Source organism: Pieris napi, chromosome 7 (genome assembly GCF_905475465.1).
Source record: "Pieris napi chromosome 7, ilPieNapi1.2, whole genome shotgun sequence".
NCBI classification, from domain to species: Eukaryota; Metazoa; Arthropoda; class Insecta; order Lepidoptera; family Pieridae; genus Pieris; species Pieris napi.
This window is the reverse complement of record NC_062240.1, coordinates 11,278,623-11,305,783: the sequence shown is the minus strand read 5'-3', so window position 1 is coordinate 11,305,783 and position 27,161 is coordinate 11,278,623. Positions and strand designations below refer to the sequence as shown.

At 32.6% G+C, this 27,161-nt stretch overlaps 2 protein-coding genes across 13 annotated transcripts in view; both read right to left on the bottom strand.

Moving 5' to 3' along the window:
* The window catches only part of LOC125051319, a 185,084-nt gene that overhangs the window by 37,246 nt on the left and 120,677 nt on the right, over positions 1–27,161 (bottom strand). For all 12 annotated transcript variants that reach the window (XM_047651545.1, XM_047651547.1, XM_047651550.1 and 9 more), the window contains 5 exons: positions 26,839–26,919; positions 24,950–25,135; positions 21,351–21,479; positions 18,653–18,730; positions 15,663–15,731 (listed from right to left, as the gene is read on the bottom strand). In XM_047651545.1, the coding sequence (XP_047507501.1) occupies positions 15,663–15,731; positions 18,653–18,730; positions 21,351–21,479; positions 24,950–25,135; positions 26,839–26,919 (543 nt within the window). The remainder of the gene's footprint in view (positions 1–15,662; positions 15,732–18,652; positions 18,731–21,350; positions 21,480–24,949; positions 25,136–26,838; positions 26,920–27,161) is intronic.
* Positions 12,444–13,845, bottom strand: LOC125051320. Its single transcript, XM_047651558.1, has 2 exons — positions 13,696–13,845; positions 12,444–13,227 (listed from the first exon to the last, which is right to left on the bottom strand). Exon 2 carries the CDS (start codon positions 13,211–13,213, stop codon positions 12,473–12,475), a length of 741 nt encoding a protein of 246 aa, XP_047507514.1. The 5' UTR covers positions 13,214–13,227; positions 13,696–13,845; the 3' UTR covers positions 12,444–12,472.

Genomic DNA, 27,161 nt, shown 5'->3' with positions numbered 1-27,161 from the left:
ATCTTTATTAGCAACTTTGTCGTTTAAACGTTAAAAGATAAAGTTAAAAGCATTGTCAAATTTAATAATTACTTGCGTAAAGTAAAGCGGGTTTCGTTACGCTTACAAAAGACAAGATGACCGGACAGTGGAATTTTTGAACAATTAGGTCAATTCTGTGTAGAACTTTAATCATCATTAACATTGAAATTCGTGGAACTACTGAACTGAATTCGGAAAATGTTTAAGGAAAATAATGTTATAGTCGACTCTCGATAATTTGAAACTCAAGGGACCAGAGATAAATTTCAAATTATCAAGAGTTCAAAATAACAAGTGTTTGAATAACCACGAGGGGGAGGGGCGACTAAAGGAAATAAGAATTTGATCAAAATTTGTTACTTATTATTTCTATATTCTTATTATTATGTATTAACAATTATTCACAAATTTTTATTTCGAAAAGAAGTCTGTTATCTTTTTTTGAGTGAGTGACTCATTTATGTAAACAATTGACAAATCTGTGCACGTATGTAAACAAACGACAGGTATGTGCATGATAAACGCTTTAAATTATAGAGAGTAGGGAAGACCGGATTTCAAATTATCGCATGTTGGCGAGCAAGATAATACTTTTTCAACTTCAAATTACCGAAGGGACTAATTATTATTGATTTTATTCAAATTATAGAGAGATTCAAATTAACGAGTGTCATATTATCGAGAGTCGACTGTATTTACGAATATTTTGTCTCCAAACAAATGAGTCGGGGACGATAACTTCTATAACGATATTATATGAATTGAAGGCAAGGAATATTACCTTTAATTTAATACAAAAACAGATTTAACTTAACATTAAATATACACAATTTATTTCTCAAAACTACAAAACTTATCACATGGGAAAAACCAAATGTCAGAGAAGAAAATATCACAGTTCTTCGAAGGATTTTTCGGGATTTGTATGCGTTATCAGAACTTTTGGGATAAATTCCTTTTTTACGTGATTATGTATGATCGACTGGTAACATAGTGATAACATAGTAATATTCTTGCATATAGCATTCGTTAACGACAGCAAATTACGTTTGTGTAATAATATCAATTTGAAGAATTGAGAGTTAATATAAGAGAAAAAGCTTTTTTAAATAGGAAATCACTAGTAAAAAATTTGTGCTTGGAATGTAATATTTATATTTTTTTATTTGTTGTAAAGTTTATGTTTACCGTAATTGTCCATATATTTTAGAAAAGATGAATTGTAACCTATAGTGTAGATGCATTGTGTATGTTATGTATGTAGTGTGCTTTATTAATAGGTAAATAATATCCGAGTATAAAGAAACAGATTTGTCGTGGATAAAGGATAAAAACGATTTTACAAATACTTTATAAAATCAAAATTTTCATTATCACCAAGCAAGATAGGCTATATAGCACAACGCTTTTATGAACAGACTCCTATTAATGAAAAATGTTGAAAAACATGATTTTCGCTTTTGAGAGCTTGCCTTATTAGAGAGATATTCCGAGTGGTCTCAGGATGTACCTATGAGTTTACTTTGTGCTACGACCGACAGCACTATTCGTTATTTATTTCTTATATGTATATTCTCAAAAATATATTCATTATCCTTTCCGTACTAGGCCAATACGTTAGTAACGAAAAAATATATAATACTAGCTGGCCTGGCGTACATCGTACCGCCTAACAGTCGATTCTTTATTTTTTTAAATATTTATTCTGCTATTCGAGACACCGGTCTAGCTAGTAAGATAAAAAAAGAAAGTTGATAAGACAATAAATACATTATGTCAAAAAATAAAAATTTACCTTCCCGGAACCCCTCCACTAACACTTAAACTTTATGATTTGGTATTAAAGTTCAAATTGACTTTTAAGTATTATTACGAATCTTTTGTATGGGAATATAGAAAAGTGTTGTTTTTAGACTTTTTCACTAAATTTTTAAAAAAAGAATTTTATAAAAAAAGAATTGGTCAAATCGGTCAAGCCGTTTTCATGTTATGTCGTGACAACGGAAAACGGGTTTCATTTTTATATATATAGATAAAATACACGATGACGCTACAGTAGACTCACTCCGCGAACATACTCGTATAAGGATGTCGATAGTGTCGAAGACAGCATTCAGTATGCGCAACGTCTGTGTTAACGGGGATCTGTGCAACAGACTGGTTGTGGCCCTTGGTATCGAACACAACCTTGGCCTGCGCCAAGGAAGACAAGAATTTATACGAAAAATCCTAATGTTTAATAAATTTGAACGCAGAGCAAAAACGCGTAGCAATACGTACAATCGATCAATTATGAAGGAAGGTGAAAAATAAAGCAACCGAGTTCTTGGAACACTTGGATTTTTCAAACACTCTAGCAATACTTAAAGTATATAGTAGGTCAACGTAAAATTTTTATGGTAGACTTTACATTATTCTGCTAAAAATGCTTATTACCAAACAAAAAGTTAATCCAATTTTACGTAAAGTTTGCGATAAGAACAAAAGCAATAGTACAGTAAACAATTAAATGTAAATGAGCTCTAACACGGTTTTTATGAGAAGTGAAGTCACCGTTGTAATTAGGTTATAAGGTTAAAGAAGTTAAAGTCTGCTTTACACGCAACTGACAGTAGACAGTACTGTGCACATATCCCTGTGTTAAGTGTACGTTGATGTTATAATTAAAAGCAAAAAATAATCTAACAAGTCACAAAATATTTTGGGCCGTGGTTTCAAGTGCACAGGCGCCTATTAAAGATTTAAGTGTGCGCCTAGTAGATAGTACCGGTGACCCTAGAGCTACTTTTCTCGCTCAACGAATAAGTATCGCAATAAGCGAGGAAATGCTGCCAGCGTTAAAGGTACACTGCCACAGAGACCAAACTTTTTAAATTTCTTATTATTAATTGGTATTATTATTAATTAACTTTATTAAGAAAATTCTAAATACAAGTTGTATGTAGCATGATCGAATAATATATATATCAGATTATTTATTTATTTATTTATTTATTTATTTATTAGCCTTATATCAGAATACAAAATATATACATTATAACTGTTATTTCCTTAATCTATGATAACGATTCTGTGTGCCTACGGGCAAAGGCCTCCCCCATTGTCCTCCATTCTTTCTTATTGTAAACCAATCTTGTCCAGGTCTTAGATTTTCCTGCCATTTCCACGATTTCATCGGCCCACCTCTTAAATTGCCTACCTTTGTTTCTTTTATGGCCTCTTGGTTGCCATAGTGTAACGATTTTGCTCCATTTTTCTGCTCCTCTTATGGTATGTCCAGCCCATTTCCATTTTAGTAATTTTGTTTTATGCACAACGTCAGCAAACCCTGTTTTATCTCTTAATTTTTTGTTACTAATTTTATCAATTCTTCTTTTCTTTATTATGCTTCTTTCCATGGCTCTCTGGGTTACACTTAATCTTTCGCATTGTGCTTTGGTAAGTGCCCATGTTTGACAGCCGTATGTAAGAATTGGTAGGATGCATATGTTGAAAAGTTTTCTCTTGATGTGCATGCTTGTTTGACTATTTTTCATAACTTCTTTTAGGGACCAATATCTCTTCCATGCATTTCCAATTCTTCTGTCTATTTCCTTTGTAGTTGAATCATGGTTGGATATCAGTTGACCTAAATAAAGATATTCTGATACATAATCTATTGTGTTGTCATCTATTTTTATTACTCTGTCATTCCTGCCATATATATCAGATAATTCATGTTATATAAACAGAAACATTCCAGTTCTATAAAAAACAGCCTTAATTTTTGCTTCAACCCTACGTCTCTCAATACTGGTACGTTTAACATCATATTAATGAACACGAAATTATAAATGTCGTTGGGATGAATAATTAATATTTTTATTAAACATATTTCATATTTATAATCAAGTAAACAAATAATCAAAACAAATTTAAAAAGATTCCCTGTGGCAGTGTACTTTTAACGCTGGCAGCATTTCCTCGATGTATTGCGATATTTATTCGTTGATCCAGGAAAGTACCAGCTCTGGGGTCACCGATACTATCTCCTAGGCGCCAACTTAAATCTTTAATAAGCGCCTGTGCACTTGAACACACGGAGTCTCCACTCCAAAGGGAACTAAATCAAAGTTAGAGGAAAGACTCTTATATTTGTGCCGTTTATTAATTAAGAAATCGTTTTATGTAATTAGTTTTTTCGAGATTTTTAAAGATTCTATACGATATTTGTTTAATATTATAAAGCTAAAGAGTTTGTTAGTTTAAGCGCTCAGTGGCTTGGTTCGAATCTCAACTAGATGGAATTGCTTAACCCAAAGTTTCGTTTGTTTAAGCAATTTTTAAGTTTTCAGACTTCACAATGACCCAAATTTTTGCTTAGCGTTCGTTTACCTCGTGTTAAATTAATATACAAAACTGTATCCGTGAATAATTAACTTTGTGAATTTCAAGCAAAATAACCTATTTCTTGGTGTTGCGTGACGGTTCACAGCTTGGAATTTCTTTTTTGACATGTGTCACGGATAAGTTATAGAACATCGAACTTATTTATAATCTATGGTAGATTAGACGCACGCATTCTGCATTTTTCAAACATAATAGGTATTAGGCGGGCGGCAAAACAAAATGTTTTCTGACAAAATGTTGAAATATGTAAGTTTTTATTCCTATAAAACATATAAAAGGAGTAATTATAATATCCATAGCGCAAAATCTCTTGCATCATGAGCATATCCCACATACGCACCTTCACGTACATACCCTTACTTTTACACCAACACACAAAACAGCCAAATAGGTATTAGTTAAATGTATTGAATAATTTTTGTTTATTTTTTTTCCTTTTGTAAATATTATGTATTCCATCTTTGGCAATACTTTTAGTAATAATTTGTTTTTGTGTATAATTTTTGTTAGCTATAGGATTACGAAATAAATATAAAATACATAAACATTAAGCTAGACTATATATGTGACATTATAACTAACATATTGTGTTATTATCTGAAATAAATAATTTTATATTGACGTTTCTAGTATTGCTAGGAATGAGAAGTAGAAGAGAAGGAAAAGCCTAACATTTCGCCCATGGTCAAACCCGGTTGTGGATAAATCTATGGAACCTTTCTATGCGCGTGATTAACACATACCTATGAGGTGAAAACGTACCTTCTAATAAACGAAAAATTATTGATGTAATGCGGAAGACCAAGACTTAAGAATTAGTTAAAGCAACCAAAGCATAATAAAACAATATCCTCTATCTATCTATCTATGAATAAAGCTATTTTAACTCAAACTCAAAATAACTTTATTCATATTGGTAACCAAGTACACTTATGAACGTCAAAAGAAAATATGTTAAATTGGTTCTAAATTTACATTTACTACCAGTTCGCAAGTTTAGGGCGTAGAGCGGGCAAGAAGAACTGGCAAGATACTCTCCACCACTCTTTTTAATCGCCAAGTTTTGGGTCATACAAATTGTTCGAACTGGAGCAATTATTATCCTTGATTTACAATACATAGTTATTATACGTATTAAATTATTGTGCCGTGTTTTATAATTAATCGATCTAAATGTACTACTTTTTTGCAAATAAACTATCTAATATATAAAATTCTCGTGTCACAGTTTTCGTTGCCATACTCCTCCGAAACGGCTTGACCGATTTTGATGAAATTTTTTGTGCTTATCCGGTATCTATGAGAATCAGCCAACATCTATTTTTCATCCCCCTAAATGTTAGGGGTAGTCCACCCCTAAATTTTTTTATTTATTTTTTAGACAAAATTTTTAATTTCTATTTTTTTATGATACAACATACAAAAATACATACAACCCCTAATTGACACCCCTCTACGATCAACCCCTATTTTTTATTATAAATGATATACATGGCAAAACGACGTTTGCCAGGTCAGCTAGTTTATTTATAAATACAAAAAAATAACGTAGGTTTTGCCCGCTTAGCCCTAGGATACTGGCATTGTAAATGACATTTATCTAAACTAATTTTGAATGTTTGCTTCTGTCACGGCGTGCTAAGAAAAGAGGGTCGTAAAGCGACAGCATTTTATTACAGAAAAGCCTCTACCTTTAGCCTCTTAATGTACACAACGAATGCCGTAAGTAAAAGCTATCTTTTATGGTACACACTTTTAAATACACATTAACGTTTTTATTTAAATGGATATTTTAATAGCATGGTCACGGTTTGATTCGAATATTTGAACGTTGCAATCTTTATAACAATAAATAATTATCGTTAATTAAGAATAATATGTTCCAGATTTATATTACTGATAACTTTAAATTTGGCAAAATTTAAACCCACTACATTGCTAATGAACTAACTTTAGGCATTTAATAGCTCTAATGGTTAGCTAAGAAACTTAAATTTCGGTTATAACACGGGCCTAGGCTGCCTGTCCACCGGAGCGGACTGAGGCAGCGGGGCGTAGAAACGGAGAAATATTAACCAATAGGATTGCACAAAATCTCCGCTCTTTAGTGGACAAGGAGTTGCGAACTAGTTTAAAAATTCTTACAGAACCGGTAAGTGGAGCGAGGAAGCGGCGTGGCGAGCACCGGCGCAAGCGCCCGCAGTGTGTTCCGCATATTGAAAAGCGTAGTTAGACACTAAGCTCCGAATTACTTTATCGCTCAGCTCCGCAGCCACGCTCCGCTCAAGTGGACAGACCCTACGCAACTCCGCTCCGCTACCACGCTCCTCTCCGGTGGACAGGCAGCCTAAGTCGTGAGCGGTGGTGCGTTAAAATGCTATTAGGTGTACCTCAAAACTTCCGGTGTTGCAGAAAACAAGTTTTGTTCGCTTCCTACAACTTTTTAGTACATTAGCACAATTTCAACTCGCAATTATTTATTTTAAAACACATATAGACACTTACAGAGAACAGTGTGTCGTGTACATACAAAAAACACAATACATGCATGTCAATGACAAGTGTTTTGTTATTTAAAAATTTAATATTTTTCTTCGTTTCAATTGTTATTGGTGAGGGTAATGGCTGCGGTATCTAACGCTTGAAGACATGAAGACTGTCATAGGTAAAATCAGCCTTCTATGTCCTCAAAGCGTCGTTTACAGCAGAAAAAGATCTTTCAGAATTATCTGTTGATTAGTAGTATTAAAAACACACCGCCATCTCTACGTGCTGCACTCGCTAAAACAAAATAACTCATCAGAAAATTAATTAAAAAATATTAGTAATGTGTGTTCAATAATTTTTATTCCTATATAAATAAATAGAACATATAATATATACGCGTATTTGTTAGCCTGTAACATCACAGTTTGATTGCTTTTTCCACGAAAAACCTTATTAGTGATTCATTCTATGAAATCAGTTGCCAAAATTACATTTTGTTAAATAAATACTATCGATCAAATACGTTTTACAATTTCTTGTTAAATTAAAATTGGCAATGTGGAAGGGGTGAGAATCTATGCATGCGTTTAATATAAATTAATATATGGTCTTATAACAGGGTATTGTTGGCCTAGTGGCTTCAGCGTACCACCTTCATCCCTGTGGTCGTAGGTTCTATGTGCGCATTTAACATTCGAACGGTGAGGAAACCTTGCTTTAGCACCAAAAAGTCGAAGGCACAGGAAGCTGTTCACCTACTTGCCTATTAAATTGACAAATGATTATAGAACTGATACAGAAATGGCTCAGTTGAAAAAGGTTGTAGTGCCACTGATTTTATTAACACATAACTCAATTGTTATTGAATTTTCAAATACATTTATTTTCAAAGACTTAATGAATTAAAGTTTTTTCTTCGCCAACAAAAAGCAGAACTTGTATAGAAAATGCAGGTGGGTTAAACTGTTAGGTGGGTGTAAGTTCTTATTTATGTAGGAAGAACGCTCGGTATTGCGTAGGTTTTGGTTTGCATAATATCGATTTTGAAATATTCACATGGACAGTGAGCTGATATTTATAGATTCCATACAATCTCATATCATGTATGCAATTATGCATTATTTCTTTACTTTTTTCACTAAGATAAAACTTATAAAGCGATTCTCATTGCCGTTAGGTAAACAAAGTGTTAAGTTGACTAAATTAATAAATAATAAAAACTTTATTTTTTATTATTATTTACAGACAAAATTCATATACAGTTTTTTGAGAAAAAGTAGGTTTAGTGTTATTTCTAATCAAACACAAGTCTTTAAGACATTAAGTGTATATGTATGTGTGTGTATGCGCATGTGTTTGAGAGTATAGCTGAGAGTTGCTATGATCGTGCACTGTGTCTGTGTTTTGGAACCTCAAAGTCATGCCAAAATACGCAGGAATCTATAGATTCAAAATCCAATTTGGCTAGTGTAATTTTAATTGAAGTATTTTTTTATTTGTTCTAAAATCTATCTTTTCGGCGTTGGTAGTAGTAATCTGTAAACAGGCTGCTATACAGCGCTACTTAAAATTGATTAGTGCGTCATTAAATTAAGGGAATCGCTTTAGTACATAGGGTACAGCTGATCATTTCCGACAGGTTTGTTGAATGTTTACCGAGCTGTCAGTTGCGGGAATATTGAAGTTGTCCGTGAAAGAAGGAATTAAAAATGTTCATATAAAAGTACGAAAAAACAACGTATTAGTAGGTTAGTATTAACATTGAAAAATTTAGTAATTATTTAAAAGTTATTGCCTATAATAAGATACTAAATTTTTTGCCTTTTCAGTGTAACATAAAAAAAAGGGCGCGACCTTTGAGATGTGAATACATCGCAGAATTCTGAAATTCTTAATCCACGACAAAAATAGAATTAGTACATATAAGTAGATAAATCTCTTGAGCACATCTTCCATATCCAGCAGCACAGACTTTTTCAGTAAAAACCCAACAAAAAATGGTACAGAACATGTGAGAGAGGACGAGAGATAGAGAAACAATTGCTTTGATTGGCCAAGACCAAGGAGACATTTTGGACAGTAATGAGAGGCACCACAAGAAGTTTCACGTGTCATATCCTAAGATAATAAGAAGAATTTTCCACATAGAAAAATACACTTGTTTAGGTATGTTAATTCAATGTCATAAAGACTGAATTGTATCTAGACTCGGAGATATTATCAATTCTATCCTGGCTGAATTCGTAAACATGTTCAATGCCGGACAACTTAATTGCTAAAAGATAAGGTCAAGAAGCGTGTCAAGAACAAATAAAAGTAGAGCCATAAAGCCTTCTTATCTCTGGCAACCGGACGACAGCGAAATGGGTTATCTACAATTTTTTTTGATCGTGAATACCTTTTTATTTTCATGATTTCATAGTGAGTGCCGTGGTTGTGAACTATTTTAGACAAACGACTTAAAAACTGGCCTGTCTTAAAACAAAATGCGACGAGTGACAGGAGCCTGAGATATCTGATCACTTAATTGGGTTTTTTTTTTAATTTTTACTTTTTTTTCATTTTTGGTACAGAAACAGAAAACAGATTGATTAAATACATACAGTTATTAAACACTAAACAACATTTGTAAACCTGAAGTCCACAGCATTTTTACTAAACATTAACTATCACATAGAGTATACATTACATATATTAAATTTAATGACAAAAAATAAAGTTATTCAGGTTGCAAGTCTTAATAATTAATATATTTAAATTATTATGTAAATACAGTGTAAACTCTTTATAACGAATTTCAAGGGACCGAGCATTTTCTTCGTTATAGAGGAGAGTTTTCGTTATACGGACGGAAGAGAAAATACACCAAATTTAACCAATTACAATAATTTATATGGTGCGTTTAGTAACTGAGACCAAAATTTCCTACAGGCAATGTAATCTAAAAATACAGGGACATGTGTTAATGCAATTAACAATAACAAAGGCGAGAAGGCTGGTATAACCTCAGGTGTCTTTCTTAGAAATTTCGGCACCTCAATAGTTTAGTTTGGTATTCTGATAATAAAAACAATTATACTTAAGTATATTGTTCATGTCTAAATATGAAAATATTTCTTCGTAATAGAGTGTGGCTCTGCGTTATAAAGAGTAAATTAATGTATGGGGTTTGTGTTAAACAAAACATATGTTCCTCATGTTTACGTTATAGAGAAGTTTGCGTTATAATAAATAACGTTATAAAGACACTTACACTGTTAATTGAAAATAATTAATTATCACAGGTATGTTGACATAGAAATTTAATAACTAATTTTAAAATAGTTATTAAAATTTAAATCTTTAGTTATATTGCGATTAGATCGACATCCTGTCATACATGTGTTATATAGACAAGTCCTGCTATGCCACAATATTCGTTTTATTGTATTTATAATAAAATCAATTACAATATTGATTTAAATTACTCGTAGCAGATTGACTGATTCATTTTGGTGAGTTACTTTCGAAATCATTTAATACATAAATTATTGTTTTTGGCAAAATTGACTTTCAAGAATTTAAAAGCATTCCTAATTAATTAATTAGATTTCCAGGAAAGTCTTTATGGTACAAAAATAGATAGGTAATGTCTTAGTATCAATATAAAAATTTGAACATCAAAGGAATGGTATGCGACATTCGTAATGATTTTATTGCGTGACTCTTTGTCTTTATCAAAATATTAAAATAACTCGATAATTAGCTATCTGGTCTCCACGCAACAAGCTTTAATCTAATTTGTTTTCAACACATTTAAATAAATATATTTTTAACTATGGAGGCTAAGACATATCAACGTTTAGTTATTTAAGAAATAATCAATCTACCATGGGTCTTCAAGAAAAGAGTGTACCAAGCCGGCAAGACGCTGGCGAGCGTTCTAGCAGGGTGAGTCCATGGGCAGGGATGTCTCTGTTCTATACACAAATTATAAATTTGTTATGGTAGAACAGACTATTCCAACCGGCGCATTGTATGAGGTTTCAAAATGTTTGAGAATACTCAAGATAATATGATTAAACAACTCACATCATTAAAATAGGCTTGCTCTAGCCGCTGTCTTGTTTTGTTTGCATCAGGTAGACTTGACTGCCGCCTCACACGGCTTCTTTGTTCTCGTTCCATAGTCATAAGATCTGATTTTTGTGATAACACCAAATAATGAAGCCGATGCACAATATCCATTGTTTAAAATACTAGCACAACGGTGATTACTAGCAAGATACTGATGATATTAGCGCTTAAAAATATCAAATATCTTTTTTCTTTTATTACGCGATAGTACGAAAGCTTTCATAATTTAATTTATAAAAAACTAAGATGATGTGATTTAAAATATAACGTACAATATTAAGATTAACGTAGCACAACTCGTGGCGAATGCTAGCACGCGAATGTCTGGTACAGTGTAGGGCGGGCGGGCGACTAATGACTGTCTAGGCGGCGGGTGTTCGATGTTGCGTCCTTAGTCTCACGTTGGATGTTTCTAGGCAACGAGTCATAAACAACATGCTTATGATAAAGATTTTAAGTTACTATAGTCCGTTTGAATAACACTTTTTAATTCTAACGCAAAACTCTACAGTATTTCAATAAGTCCTACGTGTATATAAGTACGTGATAGCCGATGTTTTTTGGTTTGTGATTTAGTAGTAGTGTTTCTATATGTATAATTACAAGTTAAACATTCGTCATTAAAGTCATATATCCCCTATGTAGGGCAGAGGATATCCAGCGTAGTAAACAAGCCTGGTCTGTTGACTTTGCAGTTTAAACAGTTAACTCGTTATACATAAAAACCCAAATGGCTTTACTAATACTTATGTTTATACTGTGTTGATAATTCCTAAGATTTATTGTTCAAATATAAATTTGAATGTTATTTCAATAAATTATCTTATTAAATTGAGTAAAAACCTGTAAGATTTCATACTAATCCATGAAGCTTTGATTATATAACTAGAGGCTAATCAATAGGATATAATTTAAATAACAGATTCAGTATCAACTTAACTTTTATTATTTAAATAATTTATTTAATTTTTAAGAAATAAAATAAGAACACATTTTAGAGCCATAATACAGAACAAGTTTAGGAACAAAACTTTAATTGTGCGTTATATTGAAGTACATATTATGAAAACTAACTTTTTAATAAAAACATGCCATTAGTATTAAAGTTGTAAATAATTTGTACCTTTATAGTATACAAGGCAAAAATTTCTTAAATAAAATAAATTGAAAGTTTTAAATTTAACTAGAGATTTCCTAATTTAACCTTAAACAATCCTTCATAGCACCTACTGTATTTCATGTCATGTTGCAGTAACATAACTAGATGTAAAAAATCTACTACTTATTTATTTTAATTTTTTTTTTCGACAACTCTACTAAAAGATTGTCTTATTTATTACACTCATAAATTGTTTTTAATGAAATGTAGTAAAATGTTCGTGAGATCTATAAAGTATTGCAAACATGTACTTTGATAAATTAACTAAAAAGTTCCTCAAATATGTAAATCAATTTAAGGCTATGATTCTGAAATTTTTGATTTTCCATTTAATTTTCTCAGCTGACCGAACATGAGGACTGTGTTTATTAAGTTTTCTGCGTAAATGCGTTGATTTGTCTCCATTCTTCTCAACTTTTGAACAACATATTTAGAGAAAAATTCTAGTTCATTTTCATTGCCCCAATTTGTTTGAACGTTGTTACAGCCTTTTGAGGTTCGAGGACTGGTTTGAGTTGTTGAGGTCCTTGATTTCTTTTTATTTTGTTCATGCAAATTATTAATATCGGTTTCATTCACATAAATTAGATTCAAACCATCCTCCATTGCTTTAGCATTTGCAGAGTTTAGTTGAATTGTTAAATCATCTGGTACAGTGACCATTGGCACATGATCATCTGTAAATACTGGTGATGGTAGAAAAGACACCCTTTTTCGCACTTTAACTGATGGTACTTTTTGGTTATCTGACTGATCTGTGGTACAAATTGTATGTCTTTGCTTAAGATCTTTTTTATGTGTTGCATTTTTACTTTGCACTAGACCTTTATTACTCCAAAAGTTCACTTTAATTTTGGGTTTTGACTTTCTTTTGTCAATTGCTTTAGATTTAGGGGTTATTGGTGCAAGTTTGTATCGAACGCCGTCGTCGTCATCTTGTTTCTTTGATTTAACACTATTGAAATATACAGTATTTAACTTATATTTTACATTTTCATCATCATATTTCAAATTATCCTTTCTTGACGTAATTTGTTTCATGATAATTATGTGTCCTGGAAACAAAATATTTTGGAAGTTTACTACAAAGTTATTCATCGTATGGAAACGTCAACAAACAGTACTCAGTAGGTACTACGGTCGTGAGAACTGACAGCGATCTTTCCCGCCTAAACTGTTGAGACTCATTTCAAAGTTGATTATATTAAAGTTTGTGTCAACAACGTCTAAGTTATTTAAAAGTTTATCAAATTTTAAAGACATATAGGTAACAAAAATAAATTAAAACAACGTAAATTAGTACTTTACGCAACGGAATGTAGAGTTTAGCAAACTGTTAAAAATTGATATTTACATTCAGATTTTGATAAGGAACTAGCCTTCCACTTTTCTCAATGTTATAATTATTTTTTTAATTTAATCACTATACTGTCCAATAAAACAATTGTGTCACAATATAACTGTGCTTATCACAAGGGTATGTTTTTTGCCAAAAATATTACATAATCACATACAACACTTACCTTACGATGTGAAACTAATTTTTAAAACAGCATCTAGTATATTCACAAAGAAGAATTATAAATTATAAAATTCAAATAAAACTTCTGTGCACGCTTCGAATTGAAATTCACTTTCTCACGTTCACATTTCACAATAATTTCCTAAACAAATGACGGCTAAGACAGCTATTTCTATTTGCTGCTTATTGTTACTACACTCTTTCCTATTGGTGATTAAATATGGTGACGTGACATTTGATGTTGACACTACACAGATAATGAATTAGAAATAGAACACAAGAGTTAATAAAAACGGGACAACTGTGTAGTATTTTAGCTAGATGGCGCTAATACCGTATTTGTTATTTTATTAAAGAAAGATAATCATTGCGTTTTTTTTCATAATTATTATGTATTTTAGTGATATTTAACATACTTCTTTGAAGGAATTAAAAATTTTCACGGGTCAAATTCTATAACTTTGTATGTTATTTGTGTTACGTAGTAAAACTTGATTTGTTTTGTTTTTTTATTACACTTATATATTTTTTTGCATAAATTAGTCACTTATTTATAACAATTCTCAGGAGATATCTAAATATTAATGTTTCCCATATTTATCTTACGTTAACTTTTGTTTATAATATAAACTATTTCACAATAAATAACTAGCTATGTATAATAACAATAAATATCAATATTTAGTCAAAGATATTTTAACAATAATTTTTCCAATAAAATTACATAATATATTTATTTTATAAATAAATTTACTAATAGCTACTCACCATATGATTTTTCATGGAAATCCAACCCATTTTCGCCAGTAACTTAATTTTACGATTAGTATCCGTCGTGATGATTAAATTTTACTAGTAAAGAGCAGAATAAGCTTTATATAGCTATTTTAGTTCGCGTCAAATATTGAGTAGGTTATGTAGGCCGCGGGATCCTATCTCAGACTGGGGTACAGGAGGCTGTGCGCAATGCGACATCAGCTGTATCCTTAAATAAACTTATCCACGTTGACCTTTATAACTTTTCTTTGTATATTAATAAATCGGCATTTTTGAAATATCACCACACATAAAAATTTAAAATAATAGTAATCAATAGAAAGTTGAAAACTTACCAGTTAAAATATTTTCTTTTTTTTTTTCACTTCACGCAAACTTGATTAAAAGTGATATAATGAGTTGAATGAGAATAAATATTATTATATTAAGGTAATTATAAGTTTATCCGCGGGAAATATTGAAATCTATTGATTGTGACCTCTCTCTGCAAGGTCCGAAGCAAAACATTTTCGTGACATGCGCATAACATTTTAGTTTTCAAAATGTTTCTTTGTTCAAGTTGAAGGTTTTCTTTTGATGAACGGTTGAATGTTTTATTAGACAAGAGTCACCTTATAAATTATTCGGATAAAACTGCTTTATCCGAGTTAAGAGTGTGCTATGAATAAAATATTATTTTAATTTTTAATATACAGTAACTAACTTACAATTAATATAAATTTACGCAGTTGGCATTATTATTAGAAAAAAGTTTTCATAGAGCAGCATCAGCAACCTTTTTTTTTATTGCTAACTTTATGGGCTGGTAAAACAGCAACTAACCACAGCACCAAAGACAATTTTACGCTATTTGCTTTCTTCCCGCGTTTTATTGTTATAGATAATAATTATAGGAGATAATGATAGAGGAGTATAGCATGGTCTGTTGGATATTTTCTTTGTTTAATAGTTAATACTTATTAGAGTTAACTATTAACAATACATTAAATTATAATATTTTTAATTATACTATGAATGAAATAAAACATTTATTGATTAAACAAGTTGATATATTTAAGAGCCTTTCGTAGGATATAGTAGGTATACTATATTGTTTTTATATTTTATTTATATTTCTCCGCCTACGAGTAAAATATACCTATCAATAGGTATTGTCAAATTAATTATTTATAATAATTATTATAAACTTACCTGAGCTCTTACTGCAGCTAGATGTAATTGAGTGGCTCTGTAATCGTACTTCTTCATAGAGATCTCCTCCTGCAATTTTTAAATTAATTAATTTTTTTATCTGCGGATGTTTGTACTTATAGTTATTCAGCGCCATCTAAGAAGCTAGAGCTAGAGCGCCTAACTAACTGGACAATGTTTTATGTTTACGCCATCTATTGAAAATAAATTGAAAGTTGAATAGTGTGGCGTGGTACGTTCATACTATTACTCGTGGTTAACATGTTAACGTGACATATAAATTCTGTTAGATGGCGCTTTCTTTAATTTAAAAGTCGTAAAGAACTCTTGTACAGGCTGTCAAACTTGGAGTTCTAGTAGGGGGCTACGCTCAGTAGAGTGAGTAATTTAAATAGTAAATAGAGTGTAAACTCTGTATAACGAATTTCAATGGACCGAGTATTTTATTCGTTATAGAGGTGTTTCGTTATAGGGAGGGAAGAGAAAAATAAACCAAATTTAACCTTCTGTCTTTGTATCAACTTGAATCAAGATCGATATCAGACCATGCGAAAGTGTGTGTTCTATAATCCTTGATAGATCGTTCTCGTCATAACCCGATTTTTATGAGCAATGTGGGATTACTACCTGTTGCCCACTGTTTACGTAGAATTAAGGTGTTTCGGTAGAATGTTCTATCTTTGTATCAACTTGAATCTAAATATCGATCTGGACCATTTAACATCCCTATTCTCTGAGACATTGCAGTATGATAATATATTGTTACGTAGTATATCTAGACTGCCTGGAATAGATCGCTTGCTCAAAGGCAGTGGCGGATTTACCAGCAGGCAGGCCTTCGCCGGCAGATTTTCGGGGCGGCAAATTTGGAGTCCGTTTTTTTAGGTGGTTCATTGGCTACCTAATCGAAATCAAACAGATATAGAATTTTTCTGATGTTTTACAGATAGAACTCTGCTAAAAAATTTGGTTCTGGCTTTCCCCTCTCACTTGTCATTGTATATTTGGTGTAGAACCATATTCTAGAGCAGGGGTCTCTAAACTACGGCCCGAGGGCCACATCTGGCCCACGGACAGATTTTGTCCGGCCCGCGGAGAGCTAACATACTTGAAAACTCCTTTTAGAGAATTTTTTTTGTGTAATTCATTTTGGAGAAGGTCTTCTCACACAAATAAGTAGTACCAAAAACAGCCCACGAGCAAATTTATGCAAATTATCAAATGGTGTCAGTGGAAGACTTATAAAATTCCAACAAAGATGAGTTTTGATGTTTGTTCTTAATTATATCACTGCACTGTAGATCAATAATTTCCATTTGAAGTGCCGGGGCTAGGGTTTCAATGTCAGTATCAAAAGGATTCTGAAATATCTTAATTTGATTCACAATGGCATCAATCATCAAATCAAAATTTATTTTCAAAGCACTCAAAGTTTCGATTGCACAATCGATAGGAAACTCAGTCTCAGTGGTGTGGCTGAATATTTTACCACCAGCAACAATGATAATATGGTTTTGGCCCTCGGAACTTACTGTAGTAATCAGTATGGCCCTAAAGCTGGAAAGTTTGGAGACCCCTGTTCTAGAGTAAAACAGCTAGTTCGCCGCCGTTCGTAATACACCTTAGCTCACACTTTGTATAAGTGTACCTCTTCCCCCTATCAACTTATACATATCAGTCCTACTACCGGTTGGAGGCTGCGAACTGGATGATTTTTGTATAATTTTGTGCTTCAAAAGCAAACCCAAAAATTATTTTTCGTTCAATTTCAACGAGATTGTTGGATGGTCCAAATAAACAAGGATAATTGTAGACGCGAGCGGCACAAACTTCACAGCCTCTACCTTGAAAATTTGTGAATCCATCACTGCTAAAAGGCTGTTGCCTGTTGCTGAGCCTACACATATCCCTGCTATTATGTTCAGTGTAAAACGAAACTCTGTGATTAAACGTTGGACCCAGATCGATAAGCTATCCACTATATTACACCTTTGCCTCAAATTGCAGATGCCTTAAGCGCTCAGTTCTGGCGTGATTGAGTAGCAAACTTTGAAACAAACTTCTATTACACCGTGAAGTCACCGTATCTAATTTTATCCCTTCGTTTACTCTTCGTTCTATTCCTGTATTCGATTTTGATTAAATTATTTCAGTTTGAAGGACAGACTAGACATTGGGGCTTTGACAAGAGAAAGAAGAAAAGATAGTTCGTGTCCAAAATTTTCATACAAATTTAGTTTTCGACTTTCTACATACACTACTGTTAAGGCATCTTGACTAAGCCCCCTTGCTGGTTTGCACTTGTCCACAGATAACAGACATTTAACTCTTTAGTTATCTGTGACACAGATGGAAAACAATTTAATAGAATGCACAATACCTAGCTTACACAAATAAAACAATGGCGTTCAATTAATAGTGCGTCCATTTTTAATGGAGATGTCGAATATTCACGGAACAAAAATAAGCGCAAAGTTTTCAGCTATTGACTAAAAATACATTCATTTTATTTATACACATGAGGTAAACAATGCTGTTATAAAATGGAAATCACGATAAAGAAAATAAGAAAACTTAAATCTCTATTGTTTCCAGACATGCCCATGTTTCAAGAGTAGAAAATGAAACTCGTGTGAGCTTGTGAGCCACGGAAAATAGAAAAAAAGACACAAGAAGACACGGAGTGAAATGTTCTTCAAAATATGTGTCGGGCTGGATACGAAAACACAATAATAAGATTTACATTTAGATTGAAATAAATAATTAATGTTTTGTGCCAGCGTATGTTTCGTGATCATTATAATCTGATCAAATAAAGTTTTCACATAATAACGAATACAAACGAGACACTTTATATGGAATTGGAATTTGACAAATAACTTACGACCCACCATACAAAGTCGCCCATGACTGAATTAAGCGCCAAAAAATTTGTCACTTGACAATTGACGTGTCAATTGTGACAATGAGTAGAGTATCAATGCACTTACTTGAATTTCATTCACTTTGCTGTATATATTACTTTCGAGGCCGCGGTTTTGTAAACGCATCAGTGACTCCAAGCCTTCCTGCGAATAAATTGAAGGTATTAATATTTGGATGAGATACAAATGAATGTTTTTTGTATGGACTAAATTACCTCAAGAAAATTTTCAAATATAATGAAAAAAATTAAAGACTATTTTTTAGATCAGAATTATATAGTTTTATTTTGAAGGCACATAGTACGTTCGTTAAATAATCCTTGAATAGTTTCTGTTCTCGACGATTCAAAAATGGTACTTCATAAAAAGTAATATATGCCAAAGTTAGGTAGCGTTTTAATACATTTTAATCTTATACGTAGTAAATTAATCACTCATGAATAATATCATAGGAGCGCGCCACAAAGAAGCTAATTAAGTATTATGAATAATGTATTTTACTACAAAAATTTAGGAACTTCTTTTGACTTAGTATAATTACTTTTGGACTTTGTGTTTAACTTGGAGGTTCATTGGAAATCGTAGGACTCAAGAAGACTTGTGACTGAACCACAGAAATCAGAGATCATTTTAAGATAATGAAGATTTTAACTGATCTGTCTTCGATTGCAGAAATGATCAGTTTATGAAGTTACCAACTATTCTATGAAATGACTAACCTCATCATGTTGATATGGCCTGAGGTCAATGACCATTCTTTGGCGATAAAAACAGCTCGTAAAATAAACTATTACCCGGTTTTTTTAAAGTGGCATTTCTGTTTTAGTTATGCTAATAAGCTAAACAATTATATTACATTGACGGATAGAGACACACGGCAGAAGTGGCTATTGATACCGTCTTAATTTCTTGCATCTTTGTAGCTTGTTACATGGATGGAAGTTCTTAATTTTATTACTGAGCAATTCAATAATTAATTTAATAAATGTTTGACATCCAATATAACCTGGAGTCTTAGTTATTAACCGTTAGAGGCTATGATATAAGCTCTCACAGCAAACGGCTTCAAAATAAGATTACAGAGTACGGATACTATCTCTGATAAGAGAGGTAAAGACTGCTACATTTCATAACATGATTATTTCATGATTGGATTATGAATTGAACTGGGGACATATTTGAATTGTCGCAAAGGAAATTACATAAAATACCCATCAGCCGTTAAGGTGATCGAGTAACTCGAAACCAAATAAATTAGAAGAGAAAATCGAGGAAAGATCCTAAATTCCGATGTGACGCGAGACGATTTATAGATGTTTATTTTCGATATCGGATATCGGAAACCTTTAGTTTGGCAAATATTAGGAACCCATATTTCATGTAAAAGTATTGTTATTGTTTGATTCCCGCATTTTTAATGTTGCCTGTGCATACTTCAATTTTTGTTCGATAGACCAACCAAACGATGATTATTTGCGGATATAGAAAGTTTTTGTGCACCGACTTACAACTTTGCTAACACTATAAGTATAAACTATAACAGTGTTTCCCAACCTTTCTCGTGCCCCACTTTAGCCTTTCTAAAATTCTAATAACAAACATAGTTTCAAAAAAAAATTCACTTAAGAAACTCAAATGATAGGAAAAAAAAAGGATTTTTTTTTTAAAGACAATTCACACCAATTGACCTAGTCCCATGCTAAGCTGGTGAAGCTTGTGTTATGGGTACTAGGCAACGGATATACATACATATTATAGATAAATAGACATATAAATACATATTTGAACACCCAAGACCTAAGCACAACACCAAATGCTCATCACATCGATGTTCGTCTCAGCCGGGGATCGAACCCGGGACCCATGGATACGCAGTCAGGGGTACTAACCACTAGACCGAATGAGTCGTCAAAGTCATTACTAGGACATTGTTATCGAAACACAGTAAATTTTCAAAACATAATGAAAACCAACATTCAAATTTAAAATAATTTTAGAATTTTCTTAACAATCAAATTGTCCCCCTGTGGGGCGTAGGCCCCACTTTGGAAAACACTGACCTATAGGCCCTTTTTCTGTTTCTAAAGAGAGAGATTATGACCAATAAAAGTTGTTGTTTACATATTACCATAATTCAAACCCGTATACAAGCCCGACGACCGATCGTATATATCTTTGTTGAACTGATAAGATATAGCGATAAAGTTTTATAAGATAAACTATATTATGACGACACCAAATCGCTCACAATTCAATTATTTCGAGCTTCCTTTTGTAGAGTTAATCAAATTAAAGATTTTTGTACAGAATTAAGGATTCAAAACCTATAAATCCAAAAATATCAATTGAATCTCAAATCGCTTAAAATAAAATTTAAATAAAAATGATTTTAAAATTTTTTATTCTTTAATTAACTTTTTTTTATCTATAATTTCTATTTACAAATTATTTATAAAGAAATTATTCATAGCAACAAAATTGAATATTTATGACAGATAATTGATTTACTTAGGGTGCTTCAAGAAAAGAGCGTACCGATACTTAAAAGGCCAAAGCCCCTATGGCCCCGAAGCCCTTTAAATCAGGTGGGCCTCCTGCCCGTCTGCTCATTGTTGTGTAAAAAAAGAAAGCATTTTTAATCTTCATTAATACTTCCTGGAGTGATTAAAAAACTGGAGAAATAAGGTTCATTCAGGCACAGAAGGCTCTTTACCTACATACCTATAAATTAAGCAATGAAGTAGAAATGTTTCTTCTATTGTACCTGCAATTGTTTTATCTGCAACTCGAGATCAATGGCGTCTTTTCTCAATTGTTCATAGTTTAGTCTCGCCTGACCTCCTCCCATTCTGTCGAGTAACATCTCACCTCGCAGCACAGGAGGCATAGACTCCTGCAAATAAAAAGTGTGTTTTTATCTTAAAATATCGTAAACTACTGAACAGTGTTGGCCTAGTGGCTTCAGCGCGCGAATCTCATCCCTGAGGTCGTAGGTTCGATTCCCGGCTGTACACCAATGGACTTTCTATGTGCGCATTTAACATTCGCTCGAACGGTGAAGGAAAACATCGTGAGGAAACCGACATGTCTTAGACCCAAAAAGCCGTGTGTCAGGCACAGCAGGCTGATCACCTAGTTGCCTAGTAGATTGAAAAAAGATCATGAAACAGATTCAGAAGTCTCAGGCTGAGGAAAGAGGCACTTTATTTATCGTAAATTACTAATAGGTAAGTCGAAAAACCAAAAATGACTCACAAATAGATATGGCAGAGAGTGGAATTATTTCAATTTTTCTGGTTTGATAGTTGAAATTTTGTATTGGTTCCAAATCGCGTAATTATGATTCGTGTTAAAAAAGGAATACACATTTGACATATCCCTGGTCTCAAAGATAGCTTGTATCTTTTAATGACTTAATTGGCTACTGAAATGTTTTAATTCAATTTTCATCGACATTTTAGGGACATTTAGTAACGCCATAAATGTTATGTGGAAAAAAAATCAGAAGTCACGTGGACAGAAATAAAATAATATTTTATTATAGATATATTATATCTATAAAGATTATGTATAGTTACTTCGTCCGATATTTATTTAAATATAATCGTATTATGGTAGCTCAAAGGCATAAAGACTCTTATAAGGATTTAGAGGGTCATTGTGAGAGTCTCATTATTTTTCGAATTCATAATAATATGAAACAAGCGACCACTTCTTAGTACAATTGTTGGTGTATTAACTTTGGTGGTATATACATACATACAACTTTAAAAAATCGTAATAAATATTCATAGAGAAAGCTCTAAAAATACAATTTTCGTTACTATTACTATTTATCTAATATTTTTTTATTGTAACGGTATGGTAAGTATTATATCAATATATAAGTAAGGAGCGAATAAGTCGGCCTTTGGGGACCTACGCTGAGAGGTACTAGTCCCATACGGTAAAGGTGGTTCTGGAATAAATATACCGAAATTGGATCATACTTAATTCGTTAAGCGTTTAAATATTTCTCACAAAACTTCGGCACGACTCGCTTTGCATATTAACTTGACGTAATTTCTTAAGATAACAGCCGCTTGTTTTCTGTTTTATTAAATCACTTCATTTTGGTATAAGAAGTATATTTTGCTTTCATTTAAGAGCACGAAAACTTTTAAACGATCAGTAGTTTTATTTAAACATAGGATGGTCAATTAGCAAGGGGACATTTCCTAAAAAAGAAACTAGCCCAAACGTAGGTCTGGTTGGTGGGTTTGGCGTCTACCGCGAGGCCCGGGCTACTATTCTGAAAATATCCTCACGATATTTATGGTCCTCTGTCCGCGCCCGCTGTCCGGCGGGAACCGCGTCACCTTTTGTGCTGTTTATTTTACTGAAATATTTGACAATTCTATGGAAGATTTTTTCCAGCCGCGAGCTGTGCTCGAGCAGGATGTCGAATAGTATTTCCCGGGATACCCTCAAGCCAGTCTAGAGCTCCAGATCGCATCTGGCTCTTTAGAAAGATGGACAGACAAATAAATGAACCACCGTTTGGTCGGTTCATTCGTCATAGTCGCACGAGGTTCTTTAGTTTTAATCTGATTAAATAGTGTCCAAAAGCCCCGTCGCCAGTCAGGATCACCACCATGTGCTGTGTGAAGCGCCTTGGTTGAAGTGTTTGTATACGCGTTTGCATCTTTGAAAATATTTTTTGTTATACATAGCGCTCGTTCCAGGTGTCTACCGTCTAAGATCAGTAGTTACCATCGGCCTTATTAACTTAGGCACCATACTTGTAACCATGACTATAAAATTGGTAACCATACGTCTTTAGTCTATGTCCAGTATTATATGCTAACGTTCTAATCACACATTTGTTTGATCTTCAGCGCTCCTGGAGCTCCTAACGACGCTTAGTAATATTGGAAAACTTATTTCTAGACAAGAATCCAGTTTTAGCATTTTTATTACCGGAATTAGTCTCGGATATTTTTATTTACTGCGATGCAATTTCGAGCTCGTAGCTTACGTAAATTGAGATTTTAAGCTGCCCTTTCAAATTGAGGAGCAGGCAATTTCACAAGCTGATAATGGGACTTTATTCCAATGAGATTTATATACATAATTGAACTTGTATATTTGACATTGACAATTAACTGACTTTTGACAGGGAAAAATAGACAAGGATTTTGACTTTGCGGCTATTAGTTCGTAGAAAAACTACAACTGTTACTGTCATAAGCTACAAAAATATGCAACCATAAAACCTCAAAAGAATTATTTGAATAATGTTTAACCAGTTATATACCTAATGAAAAGTTATACAAAAACTTGAATAAGAGATAAGACTAGAGTTCGCGCCACCATGAATGCCGATAGACGCGGCGCTAACGACTAGCGCGGCGTAGTAATATGTTGCTAGTGCTAGGTGCAAGGCTAATTTACCCCAACGTAACATAAATTAATATGAAATTCGGGAACTAGACTCCATGATTTGCTTCTATTTTTTTACCTTTAAACGAATAAAATAATATTTCACTGTAACGACAAATTTAGTTCCAGGGTTCCAGTCGGCAAATAGAAAGTTTTTTATTCAGAACCCGACTGAGTGCAACACTAAATTTGTTCAGCCGTGGCGTGGCCCTTATACGAATATACCCATTAAATTGACAGTATCTAAAATATAATAACTATTAAATCTAGTTAAGATTCGAAAAGATAAAGAACAGATGAAGCTACTCTCCTACGATGCATTTGACAATTACTTTTTGTTAAGAATTTACGTTTCGTAACTTTATATTATTCGAAAAGTGTAAACTCTAATTCTGCATTTAATTTGGCGCTAAAATCTCTCTACAATCTGTAGCTCATGTCTAAGCGTAGTGGTCAGCTACGAAACATCTCTTATCGTGTATAGTTTTGAGGACGATGAGTCTTTCTCTTGATCGATCCATGTGGTTGGTGCACGTGATCTTTTGCCTTCTGTGTTACCAACCACGATCAGTTTCTCCAAAAAGACAAAAGCCAAAAATCATTTATTCATGTAGGTAACACAATGTACACTTATGAACGTCAAAAAAGAAATATACATTAAATGCTTCTAATTTTACATTTACTGCCAGTTCTCAAATCAAGGGCGTAGAACGGAAGAGAAGAACTGGCAATAAACCCTCCGCCACTCTTTTTAATCGCCAAGTTTTTTGTTTTACACAACGTTTGTAAGGAGCCGCAACCATTACACCATGTTCCACATGACATCCTTAGTAATAAATAATAATACAATAAATTCAAAACAAAGATTTGTCCTCTATCAGCAGGAGGCATGGTGAAATAGAAAGTTCCAAGTTCTAAAAAGCCTAAAATAAATATTATTACCGCAGGTACATCTATTGGTGGGTCATCTGGTTCTGGTGGATATGGCGGCATGAAGGCCCTCATTGGAGCCCTCATAGGTGGTTGGTTCGTCATGAGTGTCCTCGCAAGATGCGCCAAATCAGCAGTACTGGACACCGCACGTGCCTGTGTGCATAGAGACTCGTATCTTCTCAGCTGATGGTTACACTGTAAGGACATAAATTACAAATAAAGTAAATTCTGTAGGCCACGGTAAACCAATTTGAAAAATAATGGCTAAAAACTTAATTCAAATGTGCCTATACTTCTCGTATTTAATACGAGATAACTCTCTTGTTTATGGTCATAATCCATTGCAATTATAACTGACATTACCAAAGTAAGTTTTTTTTTACGATCATAAGTATACAATGTGTTACCAATATAATTAAATGATTTTTGATTTTTTTTTAAGAATATCATGTATCAAAACTATATTTTTTTACAGATCTAATAAATCTAATTCAAGAACCCCAATCTATAGAATTTTACGCATTAGGCTTAAGATGTGTTCCTTAGAGGAATTAGGGGGAAGTTAGACCCCCGTTTTTTATGTATCAGGAATTAACTTCTATACATAAACTTAAGTAAGTTAAGGTATATATATATATATTATTGAATAAATTTAATTTAAATAATGTAAACTTCAAAGGTATAATGTAATATTAATAACCGAAGATATTAACACAGAACACTCGAGGAAGTCTGCGCCCGACAATTTAATTAACAACCACATTGCTGAAAATCTCTACTTCCCTGCGATATGTTAAAACGTGCTACTCTATAGAAATACGATTAAATATTCTTTTATTCATTATTATAATGAGAATCTATTTTTTTATCCGATTAAATTAAGATACATTCGATAAATATTATCAAACTAGAAAAAATCAACTGGTGTTAGCCTAATTTTATTGGTTTATATTTGCTTTTATTATTATTATTTCTTTCGAAAAATAAATCAAGTCTGATGTAGCTCACACTCTGACTGTATTTTCAATATTTGTAAATATGTAAGCACCATGTATATTGTATGCGTAAACCATGTATAGTGTATACACCATGCGTCTATTTTATTTTAGTATAGTAGTATTTTTTACTCCGAGTACATGGTCATCACATATAATTATAGACACACACACATAAACACACAAAATATCAATAATCAGAGAGAAAAAATAAAATGAGAGAATATCAAAAACAATAAAATATTTAAAGAAAATCCCTTTTCCTATTCGGTTCGCTTCAAGTGTGTAATGCGTGTGTGCTATGGCAGTAATTGGCCCTGGCTCATCATTATTTTCAAATCATTATATACAAAATATTGTGAAAACTATTTTAAAAGAGTATGGCGTTTCTTGCCCATTCTTCTCCATATGAAACTACCTGGAAGGGGCAACTAGAGTAATTTTTTAAAAATATTTTTAACTTGTAATTTTGCCTTTCAAAAGTGGGTTAATTTAATAGGCCTAAATTAAAGTTAATAGGCCTAATTGAAATAAATGATTTAACATTGACTTTGATTTAAATAAACATTACATTTGTGTTTATATAGTATTAAAACTGCATTTTTTTTATTTTAATAAAAATCTTCTGTATGTCCCTGACATCACCCGTTTAACTAATATCCTATCAAAAATTAAAGTGGGTAACAAAAGATTCACTTAATAGTAAAAAAATGGGACCACGACGTTGAAAATATGTACCTACGAGCATTTCACTAGTAAAAAGAAGATTATTGGAATATCAATAATGTTATTACATAATCAAGAAACAAATAATAAATATAGATTTAAGTTACTATAAATGAAATAATGCAATTTAATTAAATTCTTAATTTCTATTCAAATTAACGTCTTATACTGAAATACCTTTTCCGACATAATTTCTCCTTCCTGACAAATAGCATCGCTGACTGCAGTCGTTACGTCCGTTAAAATTTCCTCCAATTCCTGTAATAAATTAGGAAATAAATCACTTGGTAAATATCCAAATAAAGTAATCAAGATGATTTAATACACAAACAGATAAAAATTTTACTTAAAGTAGGCTTTTGTAATGAATTAAATGTTAGTGGGGATTTATTCTTAAGAAATCAGTTTCGAGTTGGACATTTTCAGCTACTCCATGGAGACGTTTCACCGCCTCGTGTAATTATCTAATATATAATAACCTTGCATTTTTTTTGTTCCCT